General features: G+C 41.2%; 1 protein-coding gene and 1 long non-coding RNA gene across 16 annotated transcripts in view; one reads left to right on the forward strand and one right to left on the reverse strand.

Moving 5' to 3' along the window:
• The window catches only part of mef2aa (myocyte enhancer factor 2aa), a 134,805-nt gene that overhangs the window by 26,761 nt on the left and 95,180 nt on the right, over positions 1-12,864 (forward strand). For all 15 annotated transcript variants that reach the window (XM_056255375.1, XM_056255392.1, XM_056255367.1 and 12 more), the window contains one exon: positions 3,587-3,807. In XM_056255375.1, the coding sequence (XP_056111350.1) occupies positions 3,754-3,807 (54 nt within the window). In that variant the 5' untranslated portion in view covers positions 3,587-3,753. The remainder of the gene's footprint in view (positions 1-3,586; positions 3,808-12,864) is intronic.
• Positions 477-12,864, reverse strand: part of LOC130088633 (uncharacterized) — a 108,515-nt gene continuing 96,127 nt past the window's right edge. Inside the window, exon 2 of the long non-coding RNA XR_008807484.1 lies at positions 477-600. This is a non-coding gene — a long non-coding RNA (uncharacterized LOC130088633). The remainder of the gene's footprint in view (positions 601-12,864) is intronic.

A 12,864-nucleotide genomic window follows, 5' to 3' on the forward strand; every position in this document is an offset into this window, starting at 1 on the left:
TTTTTCTCCATATAATGGACTTCAATGGTAGCCAAACGGTTCAAGGTCTAAATGACCGTTTCAGTTCAGCTTCAAAGGGCTTTAAACGATACCAGACGATGAATAAGGGTCTTATCTAGAGAAACGATCTGTCATTTCAAAAATAAATAAAAAAGTTAGTTTTATAGCCACAAATGCTCGCCTTGCGAACTCTCCTGTTCGAACTCGTTCATCAAAATGAACGAATCTTTTTTCGAGTCATTGACTCGTTCATCAAAATGAACGAGTTCGAACAGGAGAGTTCGCAAGGCGAGCATTTGTGCCTATAAAACTAACTTTTTATTTATTTTTGAAATGACCGATCGTTTCGCTAGATAAGACCCTTATTCATCGTCTGGTATCGTTTAAAGCCCTTTGAAGCTGCACTGAAACGGTCATTTAGACCTTGAACCGTTTGGTGCCCAGCAAAGTGCATTATACGGAGAAAAATCCTGGAATGTTTTCATCAAAAACATTAATTTCTTTTCGACTGAAGAAAGAAAGACATGGACATCTTGGATGACATGGGGGGTGAGTAAATTATCAGCAAAAGTTTTTTTAAAAGTGAACTAATCCTTTAACCTGGACACAGGTCACAATTGGGAAGAAAAGGCAATCACAAAGGCAATGTAAGTGTCTTGTAATTTCTCTGAACATATCTCTAGGCTTAATATTCAACAATATTATTGATCTGACTGTACTGACGCTGTTGTATGAGAACTGAACTGAGCTGGACGATAACATACATTTTTGCAGAACTGCTTTATAGAAACTAATTTAATAATTGATGATCTTTACAACAGAACTGAATCAACACTGAACTGACTTCAGCTTAACAACAGCCGAGATGCGTCATTTTCCTGTTAACTCTGTAAGGCTGCTTTGAAACAATCTGTATTGTATAAAGCGCTATATAAAAAAAGGTGTCTTGACTTGGCTCATGGACAAGCTGAGTTAAACCAGGCCTTGTGATACAGGGCCAAATGACATCCTTTCTTCTGTATCTCTGTACAAGACACTACCACTCCACCAGTGTGCCAGACCGTCTCAGGGAAATAAACAGAGACTCACGATCAACAAAACAACACTCATGCGGTAATAGAGTCCCGTTCTGGCTTGCGCGATACAAGTCATTCAGAGGTTCACCCAGCCTGTCTGCACTGCAGGGCCGTAGCTTGTCTGTGTCTGTTAAGTTGACAGAAATGTCATGACACAATGCATTACGCTTTTGGACCCACAGTCTCCGAGACGGGCATGACAGCTCACAAATACGATTTAGAGCAACAAGCCTGGATACATGTAATTATGTTTTGCTGTGTTTGAATAAGCAGAACAGCATTGTTATGTGCACACAAACACAGATAAAGCCTTCCACTTCAACCATGTACATTTTCAATCATGGAGCTCGTAAGCTTCGAATGGTTAATCCGAATGTTTTCATTTCAGTTTGACTGATTAAAAAGCGAACAAATAAGAAACTGTTTGGTTTTAATCTCTCGAGTTTGAAATTGTTCATCGGCAGTGAATAGAACATGATTTTAGAGCACGTGCATTTGCCGGGCGCATTGTAAATTAATAATAATCCCTCAGTCGATCCAGATTTTTGAGCACTCGGCATAGTTTCAGCCCAACGCCGATCATCTCGCAAAACTCCCATTGTTGTAGGTTTTCTAAACGCATTTCCATAATGAGGGTTTGAATATGGCACTCGAAACAGACAATGTGTCGTGAGGGCGAGCGCCGAAGGAAGAGACAACCATTTTTCCTTCCTGCTGGGGGACATGGTGACTGAGAAAGAACAGTGTCGGTCTCACAGCCCTGGCGTGATGCGGTATAGGGAAATGTCTGATTTTGCCTGCCCGTTGTCAGAGTTTCCTTCTGTGGACAGACAGCGTGATCTCACTCCTAATAGAGACCTGCAGACACCTAAACACCCGTTTCTGTTCAGCAAGTAATTATAGTGTTTATTTCCTGTGGGTCACTCGCAGCCTCCTGGTCATCAACTTCCACATCTTTTTGCTGGCATCGTGTGGCTACAAAGCACGCCGTGGTCTTTCTGCCTCTCTGGAGGAGAGAGTTTCTGCCCTCCCTCAGCGTCTCTCAGATGTGAGATGTGGTTACATAGGCATTTTCTATTTACGTGTTCATCTGTGTCCATGCTGGACGGAGATGATGAATGCTTCCTCTGAGAGCCGGCCGGCTCATTGTGGGCAGGTTAGCAATGGGAGACAGGGACAGAAGACGGAGCGGGGGCGACTCGCGGGCTCCCCGGGGGCAAACTGTGCTCTGAACCTTCTTGACTTGGCTTCCACGCTCTCTCTCACGTGTGAATTGCCTCATCTGGCCCAGAGGATTTAAACTTATGTCAGCCTGAGACTGGGTGCACTCTTAATCATCTTAGAAGTGAGAGCTGGCAGCGGCCGGGGTTATGAGAGGGAGAATGAGGCCTGCTTGCTGTCTCCTGAGACGCCGTGCAGAGGCAGGGTGTGTGTGCTTGTGTCCTAGGTTGTGTCAGAGAGAGATGCAGACAGAGAGATACGTGGGAAGGTGGGAAACAAGTAAAGAAAACAAGATGAGATGACCGAAGAGACATTATGCACTGTGTGTGCATTCTGAAACCAGACAGATGACTTTATGACCCGCTTATTGGTGTCATATTGGCTTATCTGCTAAGGCTTGCTTCTCTTTAAGCCTGAAGTCAGCAGGAAGCATCCACATGGTTTTCGTCTTTACTTATTAGTCTGCTTACTTTCATTCTGTTCACTGTCTGTCACATAGTTGTCAATCATTGTTAAACAGCTATGTAACTGCAGGGATGATACTTAGTAAAGCCTGTTTTAGGGCGTCTACACACTAGAGAAAGCTCTGATGGAGTGTTTGACGGATCGGATTGCGTAGATGTTTTATGAAGGGTATGCAAAAAGAAGCGTTCGAGTTTAGAATGCAGCAATATTAAAATTCTATCCAGTACCAATAATCAGTTTTCAATTTTCTTGTTATGGCTGATAACAGAGACAAATATATTCAAATTCTATAAGATTTGGTCTGAATAAACACAAAACAAAACACTATAAACTAAAATCATTGGTTTTAAATGCTACAAGTGAATTTAGGCATCACAAAATTATAATGTTTTAGGATTACATTGTATTCATCAGTATATTATATTATATATTATATTATCCTTAGCATGGTTAAAGATTAGGTCAGTGTTAGATGTCAAAAAAGGTAATATAAATGTAAAAGTAGGGGGAATGAGCATCAAAAATACATATCCATTATCCAGTGTTTTAGTTTTTGAACTAATAATACATGTCATGTGAGTGGGCCAATCTCCAGCTGTTGAAGAAAAGCAGGTGTGAAGATAAGAAATCATTGTGTGTCTCAGTTTTATATCCTTCCTGCATGTATCAGGCAGTGGAACACGGTGCGTTCAGCCGCTTTCATCTGCTTCAGACCTCCACTTTTGAGTTTTCACATTACAACGGGTTTTCTCTCTTTTTTTTCTCTCTTTCTGTCTCTGATCTTCCTTTCTTTTTCTCTTTCCTTCTCTAATTCTGTTTCACAGATCGTGGTGTGGACACCTCAGGAAAAAGACATAGACAGAAAGAGAGTGAGAGAGAAAGACTCGAGAAGAAAGAGTGGAGTACAATGTGCTAGGGGAGTGAAGGCAGACCAACTCTCGTGTTTTTCTGATATTCTCGGGGTGTCAGAGAGACCAAGCAGGACGCCAAGATGGGACGGAAGAAGATACAGATCACGCGGATCATGGATGAGAGGAACCGGCAGGTCAGTAGTTGTTATGGTGCATGCTCCATTTCTTCTATTTGAACATTTTACAAAGACATTCATGCTTTTATTCAGCAAGGACTCATGGAATTGCTCAAAATTGACAAATATATTTATAAAGCTACAAAATATTTCAAATAAATGCCGTTCTTTTGAACTTTCTATTCAACAAAGAATAAAAATTATTTAAAATTGTAATAATATTTCACACTATTACTGTTTTTACTGTACTTATGATCAAATAAATGAAGCCTTGCTAAGCAAAAAAAATCTCACCGACCCCAAACTTTTGGACTACATATTATGGAAGAAAAATCTGAATCCCTTCATGATTTTGTGCACAGCAAACACAACAGGCCTGAAAGACCCATTTGATTATTGCTTAGTTTGGGCCATCTGTTCATTGGCTAAACATGTTGTCCCAGCATTCCTGGATAGACACACAGCCATAAAAAGGGACCGGGACACATTTCCAGCCATATTTACAGACGCGGCTCCCACACACCACCCTGTAATTTCGGTCCGGAGAAGTTGATGAGGCAGACAGAGCTGGTGCAAGTCAGCAAGGGGTGACTGGGGTGAATTGGGGCGACTATGGCCTCTCCCTTTTTCCTCCCTCTCTCTCTCTCTCTCTCTCTCTCTCTCTCTCTCTCTCTCTCTCTCTCTCTCTCTCTCTCTCTCTCTCTCTCTCTCTCTCTCTCTCTCTCTCTCTCTCTCTCTCTCTCTCTCTCTCTCTCTTTTCACACTGGTGGGCTTGTGCTGGGGCCGGCAGGGCCCATTGCTCCTTTTGGTTGCAGCTGCTTGGTAGTAATTAGGAGCCGCCACTGCACCTCGGCACCCTCTCATTACAAGGAGGGACAGTGGGGATACACTGTGCCCATCTCTCTCTCCGTCTCCCTATTTCTGCTTCTGCCTCTCTCTATAATATTCCTGTCCTTTCCCCAGAAAAGTGCCAATGATCTGGCCAGCGACAGAGACAGACTGGAATTCACCCTTGTCTACTCACGCTAAATATAAATAACATAACACAGCCCCGTCTGGTCGCTTTCTCTGACACAGTCATTTTAGAGAAGGGAAAATACACTTAGAAAACAGATGTGAGGCACGTACAGTTCTGGTCAAACATACATGGCATGTCTAATATCCATTTGAAAGAGGAAGTCACTCCGTTTGTCATGTTTATAGATTTGATTATGAAAAAAAGTATGCATCAGTCCACGTCTCTCAAGCTAGACTTGATGCACCCATTCACACCCGCTCAAAATATCATTTGCACTGTCTCGTCGGTGAAATAACTTTTCTTGCCATGCTCACGGAAAGCTAATTGAGGTTTTGCTCACTCTCCTGAGGGTGATAACATAACAGCCCGTGCCCTCCTCCCTCCCTCCTTGCCCCCAGCTCTCCTCCCACCTCTCTGACAGTTACTGTGGAGGTAGCAGTTCAGCCAAGTGAGAAACTCGAATTTACAGGACAGGCCAATTATCAGCATAACACCAGGTCCTGGGTGGGATCCAAATAGGAAGGCAGGCAAAGGGAAGATGTCTACTCGAAACATCAGCATCTGCACTATCTGCCCCAGCCTACAACATCAGCAAAAAGAAAAGAAAAAAGAAAAAGCAAAAGAGGGGGCAAAGAGAAAGTTACTGTAAAATCACTTTTTTTTCTAGTTCAGTGTATTTAATTCCAATCTTAATGGGATAGTTCACCTCAAATTTTTGTTTATTTTTGAAATTTTTGTCTTTATTGGCACATGAGAGGACAGTTTCGGAAAACCAAGGCTAACAACTATGAGCAAGGTCTCGAAATCGGATCACTCAAAGCCTATAAATGCCTCATTCATTCATTCATTCAAAGCGGATCACTCATCTCCTACCAAAAAATGTAATTGTCATCATTTACTCACTCTCATGTCCAAATGTCTCAGTGTTGTTTTGTCCATACAATAAAAGTCACTTTTATCTAATGTTGTTTTATACCCCACAAAAACAGTTTCACATTCTTTAGAAATTCTTCTATTATGTTCCACAAAAGAAAAAAAAAGTCATATATTTTTGGAAGGACATGAGGGCGAGTAAATCATTTGGATGATCCCTTTAAGAATTCATTCACTCGCATTGACTTGCAACTTTAAACGTATCACAACACAGCCTTTTCTTTTCCCTGCTGTTATTACAGAGCTTGAGAGACAATACACCACACAGTAATTAATTACGCTCTTGTCCGTCAGAATCCGAATTTCATGGTGCTCATCGGAGAGAGTGGTTATCAGTGGCACACAGGCTCAGCCATGAGTGTGGTCGACTTGCTCAGCAGAGAGTTCTTGGAGACAAATGGAGAACGATGTAAGACTTAAAGCCCTTTTATTAGAGCTTTTGCGTGCATTCGCACACAGTTCTTTCCCCCCCCCCCCCCCCCACTAGCATGAACCCGGTCTCCTGCTCGCTCTAGGGTGCTCTCCTCACCCTGGGGAGATGGCCATTAGCATACTGGGCCCGTTGAAAGAAGACAATTAAAATCCTTATCTGCGCGGCTGTGCCGGGAGCTATCTTTATTCATTGCATTAGAATGAGAGAATGCCTTAAGTGGCCTAATTAAATACAGTGGCGGTTCTGCACGCAGCACAGGCTTCGGCAGGGGCATCTCGAATCATTATGTGAAGGGATCTTGAAAGCCTGTTGACCTATCAGGATTTATTTAGGAGAGCTTAGCGGGGGTCGTGATGTCCACAATTGCAGTATCTGTCAAAACAATGGGTTCAGAGGCAAGCCGCGGGACGTTCATTGTGCCGTTCCTGCACGTATCCTGCAAAATTATTCACCCCCAAGAGGTTTGTAAGATCTTAGTGAGCGTCGAATCCTGCTCTTTGATCGATTCGCCATGAAATTTGCTAGGAAAAAAGACCGAAGGCATAACAGACGTCGATTCAACCATTGATTGAGTCCCATCAGTGGAAGAAAGAGGTATGAATTCATTATTTCATGAGAATGAAGGCATAGCATCTCTGTTCTTACTCGGCAGCACGCTCAGACTCTATGAAATATAGAGGAGCTGGAGGTCCTGTCATGCATGCATCCCTGTCCTTCTGGGGCTTTCCACCAAAAGCCCCTTAAGTGCGGCCTGTAGGAGGAGGAAGGAGTGACAGCGAAAGGAGAAGAGGAGAGGATTTGGTGAGCCTCACTGAACAGCTCAGGCTGACATACTAATTGCAAAGCTGTGTAAGGGGGACGACTGCCATAATAGCGCAGGAGGACAGAATGATCCTGAACCCCCCTCCCTTTCTCTCTCCACCTGTCCATCGTCCACTCATTACAAGCTCTGATTTCCTCTACGGCTCTTCAAACCTGTAATTATATGTCCTGATAATGTCGTACACCTGTCTCATTTGCAGCGCATGTGATAGTGGTAGTAACATGCTTTTGAATTTCTCCCCTAGTAGAAAACTTATAATTGCGGTGATGGTCTCAAAGGACCCTAATGAGAGCTACCTGTCACTGTGAAAACAGCATCACTCCATTGTAGCTCTGATTGTGTTGTGACAGCTCTTTGATTCAGAGAGGATGGAAAGTATTATCGTGAACACAAGAGTAAAGACTCGAGGGAAGAGTTCTGCAAAAGCACGCACAGGAAAAACTTCTTGTTAAGCCGAGAGAGAGAAATTGTCGCTCGCAATTTCATCAGGTATCTTTTGGCTTTGTTTCCATACAGTCGACATGCTCTCTCGCAGCTGGGTTTGTGTGCGAGTGTGTGCGTTTGGACCTCTGTGCCTAACGACGTCCGCTGTACGCCATTAAGCAGGCTCACTAGGGGTAATTACCCAAGTCATTAAAAGTTTGATGATTTCACTGCTGGGTGGAGTGTCACCCGCCCTTGCTTTGGCTTACTTTTGCTTCCGCATGTCGCATGTTCAGGAGTGCCGAGCCTCTTGGTCTCTGTTTTTTTTTTTTAGGCAGGAAAAAAGTGACGTGCATCCTTCCATTTTATTAGACTCCTCTTCTTCTCTCTCCTAAAAGGTTCTGAGAGAACACCATTATTCTTTAATGATAAAAACATGGTTTAGAAACCAGGAAGTGAAAAAAGGTTTCAGAAAAATAAATAAATAAATAAATAAAACAATAAAAAAAAAGTTCTCTCAAAGTGCCCTTTCCGATATTAGGCGTCCTTAAATGATTGTAATTGCAGCTAAAGTGGATTATTTAAAGCAAAGGGAGTTTTGTTTTTGGTTTAACTGCATTAGAGTATAGCTCTAGGTTTGTAAGGGGAAATAGTGTGGGAGGCTTTCTGTCTGTAATTCATGTTTGATGACAACAACAATGAAATGCTCAGAACAATGAAAACTCCACCCACCTCCCTTCAGTTATTCATCGTGGTGGCAGAACATCAACAACACAGAATGAAAAGTCATAGAAATGCACATGATCTTTATATCCGAAAGAATGTGTTCATTGATTTCTTTTCATGTCAAGCTTGTTGGCCTCATTATTCATTCAATAAACCAAACAAGTGCTCTGCTCTAACACCTAGCATATAATAACACCTGCATATTGCCTGCTATATGGTAATCATTTATTTATATAAATAATTATATTTGCTTTTTATAAATATATATATATATATACTGTATATATATATATCATTTATAATAAAGTAAATACATATATTATAATTGTAATTTTAATAGTGTTTCTGTAATCAACATTTGTCCACCAATTTTTTTTATAAATCAAACTGACCTTGTTGCAATGCATTTGCAGTACTGAATTACAATTAAATTGTGCAGTATTTATTTATTCAAATATATACAGTATATTAAACAATAACATTCATTATATTTAATAAATATACTAATATATACATTTATTACCATTTAATAAACACCTTATATGCAGGGCCGTATTAAGACAAAAGGCCCCCTATATTCAAATATCTCAATTTAAAATGTACATCAATTAATTGACAGCGTCAATTCACGTTTGCCCAAAAAATAATAATAAATCTATCAGGTTTCTTACCTTTACAGGCATGAAAACGGGTCAGGGGTGAAAAAGGTGAGAAGGTTATTACCCCTCTAGGGGGGTCCGGGGGCATTTCTTTGTTCCAGTCTCCACAGTTCGCTCCGGCTTCGTCAGACTCAGCGGTGCTAGTGATCGCAATTCCTGTGATGTTCTTACAAAAAAAACTTTCGATCCCTGGAACATTTTGAATTGTAGCTAAACGTCTAGCGTCCTTGTCTTTCTTTAACTTTCTTTTTGCAAAACCACTCAATTGACGTCAGTCCATTTTTAATTTAGATTCATTTTCTGTAGCCGTTAAAAAAAAAGACACATTTCCGCATACTTGTTGTGGACCAACTCAACTCTGACAGATTGGGGAGGTCTGTAGCTGTTAAAAAAAATGACACATTTGCGCGTACTTGTTGTGGACCAACTCAACTCTGACAGATTGGGGAGGGGGGAGTGATAATGGTCATGTAATCTTTATTTATTTATAATTTATTATTATTATTATTGTTAAATTAGTGTTCATAAACGAGTTATGTATGGTCTTTCAAGAATTAATAATATAACAATTTACGAAAAATATTTTTAAAGCTTGTCATGTGGTGCCCCCCTAGTGGTTGTAAATGGTTGGTGCCCCTGGGCACTGGCCCAAGTGCCCTTATGGATAATCCGGCTCTGCTTATATGTATAGTTCACCAAGCTTGTAATTTCTGACGCATTTCACGGAATGTAGTGTATTTTGTGTCTGCCTTCTTTGTGAATACAATTCTGCTTTAAAATTTGGCCAAATTGTATATTATGTGGCAGCTTAATGACGTTGCCTACTTATTATAACAGCTTTTAATGTCATGAGTGTGCCTTAGATACCTTTAAATTGTGTCTCCATTGGCATCTCACTCGGTTATGGAATCACATTCTATCAGAATAATTCCTTTAAAAGTATAAACAGTTTTTTTTCTAGCTTGTTTTGCCTTAATTGCTTTGCTGTTTTGAACAGAATATAAGAGACCAATTATCACAGGTGAAGTTCATGTTGTGAATGAGTGTGAGAGATAAATGCATAGAGATAAGTCTAATTACAAGGTCACACCGGCACAGTCCCAGCTGGCTGACTCTGCCCTCTGGGTACTAGAACGCTCAGAACCCAGCATTGAACTGTGGACCTGGGGCTTCCTCTGTGTCCTGTGAAAGCTGATCCAGCCGGACAGGAGGGAGGGACCGCTGCCTGTCTCCCAGGCCCGAGTGCTCTTTGCTGGGAAGCAGGAGCGCAGGAGCCAGGGGGCTTGGGTCACTCTGCCAGCTGGTGCTATGGCAGAGACTCTCTCTGGACCACACAAACCCCCTGCTATTTGTTATCGAGATCAGTGAAGCTGACATGCTGCTTTCAATTATATGTCACCACTGGTCCCTAACTATGCTCTCTATTCGATGTAAGAGGCATCACCTTCAATGCCAGAGAACATTACAGGCCCACATGGCTTGTTTTTCCTGTTGACTCCCCTCCCTAAGGACAGCCTGTGATGGAGCCTTTGACTGACAAGCCAGACATTGTCATTTTTCTGAGGTGAAACACACACACAGATTTACATGTATTCACATACCCTTAAAATACGTGGGTACACTTCTTCATGATCAATTTCGTCTCTCCACAATCCACAACAAGGAATTCCTCAAGATTCTGGTCACGTAAATGCATTACTCAACACTTTTCAGCCACACATATTGCCCATTTCCTCTTTATGGGAGCAAGGATTTATTTTTACTTACACACATCCCCGTTTGCTTTGATTCACTGGTATCTTGAAATTCTAAGAAGCCACAATACCCAACGGTATACAAGTCAGCCCAGTGCGCTGCCAGCAAAAAGAGGACAGACTGAAAAGTAAGAGATACAACATGGAAGAGATGATGGCAGAGCAGAATTAGTACCCCAGCAACTACCTGATATGCTGAAAAAGTTGTGAAAAGGTCAGCGTTCTTATTCCTGCTGTACAATTAGATGAGAAATGCTAATATAATTACTGGATGTCTGGGATAGAATGACCTTATCAAAGACTGCCACAAGTTGTAGGGAACAAAGGGAAGTTTGGAGCACAAAACATGACTCATAACATTACTTCCTCAAACTTTAGTTTCTGTGGGTGCTGTGTTGAAGTGCTCCCAATATCTGTTTGTGGGATTATTCTTACCGATATGTTTTTGTGTTGACATTCTTTATATCATATTTATATTTATGACTACTATTAGGGTTGCACGATTTGGGGAAAAATTCTAACTGCAATTTTTCTAATAAAAGGTTTGCTGTGTTTCTTTGTAGGTCTGCACAGTTCGGCCCAAAATCATGTCATTGTACCTCTACAATGTGGCAGTTGGTATGACTATAAAATAATGATAATATTCTTATTTTAATTATTATATTTATAATTATTACTTATTACACATATTAAACCAAAAATACTATTGAAAAATGTAACTGTAAAACAAAAATGGAGTAGTTAAGAATTGTTTTATTATAATAATAAAATATAACTACTGTTAATTATTATTAAAAATATGGCTGTATTCATTCCTTCATTTTTAAACGCAAAACTATTGAGCTTATATTTTGGCAAAAAGCTTCTCTTTTGTTGACAACAGCTGGTTTTTAAGCACTTCTCATTACAACAATGGGAAGATGTTGGCACATGTTGCATTCCCAAATGCACGTTATAAACAACCCAAACTCAGAGCAGATGCATAGATAAGTTTGTGTGGAGCAGCATTTGATGCGAACCGAGCCACTCTGTGACATTGAAAACACTGAATCATGAGCTGCCTACGTGTAAAAAAGCACAGTGCCACACTTCACTCTGAAACTCGTAGTGTGTTTAGACTTAATTAAATCGCAGACTTTGATAATCACACTAAGCCATATAGATTTCTGTTTTATTTCGATAAATTGTGCAGCCTAACTCGCATGACAGTAACTAGATCAGTAAATTACACTCTGAAATCAGTCAACTACTGTGTGAGTGTGTTTCTCTGTGAGCTGGTGGGAAAAAAGCGCCAATGACCTCCCACATGACCCCAGATTTCTCAATGGCTTTCCACTGTCTCAGCAGTGACCCGGGAGACTGGGGTTGTTGTTTGGGGACTCGCCCAAAAACCCTTGTTGCAGCTAGAGCGCTTATTTGTGGCGTTCTTAAACTGTGGCTAGTAGACTGTACTTATCGTAAAGATGACAACTGCGTTTGTCATCACTGCCGTCACAGGCGTGCATTGTGCCGCCCAAGGTTGAGAAGAGTATAATTGCTCTTTTTATGATAAGAAGTTAAACGTGAGTTAAAAGTTCTTGTTTGCATGCGGATGGTTTTATGCAGTGTGTGTGACAGTGTCCTGCACTGCAGCTAGAATAAATCGTTACTCTGGGTCAGCAAGAAACTACTCTGACTGCCCTTAACAGCAATGGAGTGGAACAATGTCACAGAACACACCATGCAGCAAGGCCTGTCCCATACTAAAGGTGACATTTTCTTCTGCTGCCTCAGAGGTCAACTCCAACCTGAACTATGCCACCTACTTGGGCTATAGTTCCCCTCTCTTTTTCTACTATTAAGTTGTACAATTAAATCTGCCATTTATGGTAGGAGGGAGCATTTAATAATGTTATACTTGGAAAAGGCTTGTCCAGGGAGATTTTGGAGGCTGCTTTGGCTGTGTTTGCTCTGCAAGAGAGGCAAGAGGAGTCTAATGACAGCTGGGAGGGAGTTGCTCTTTGTGGCTCTGGGAATTCACACTGCTGTCTGCCTGAGCTCAGCTTACTACTCTCTCTAGACTGCTCAAGTATACAGTCCTGGTCCTCCAGCACACTCCATTCGCTTCCTGTTTATTGATAATGAAAGCCGCTGTGTGTCATTGCCTCATGTCATTGGAGGTTGAACGGATTTAGATTAATGTGTTATGTATGCCCTGTACAAATTTGATTTGGTTCAACAGTTACTTGGGTAGCTGACATGGAATTTTAAGCAGTGTCTGCAGTCTTGTGAATTGTGGCATGCTTGTATAATTATCTGAAGGAATT

Source organism: Rhinichthys klamathensis, unplaced genomic scaffold, assembly GCF_029890125.1.
Source record: "Rhinichthys klamathensis goyatoka isolate OS25496 unplaced genomic scaffold, OSU_Roscu_1.1 h1tg000005l_1, whole genome shotgun sequence".
Classification (NCBI taxonomy): domain Eukaryota; kingdom Metazoa; phylum Chordata; class Actinopteri; order Cypriniformes; family Leuciscidae; genus Rhinichthys; species Rhinichthys klamathensis.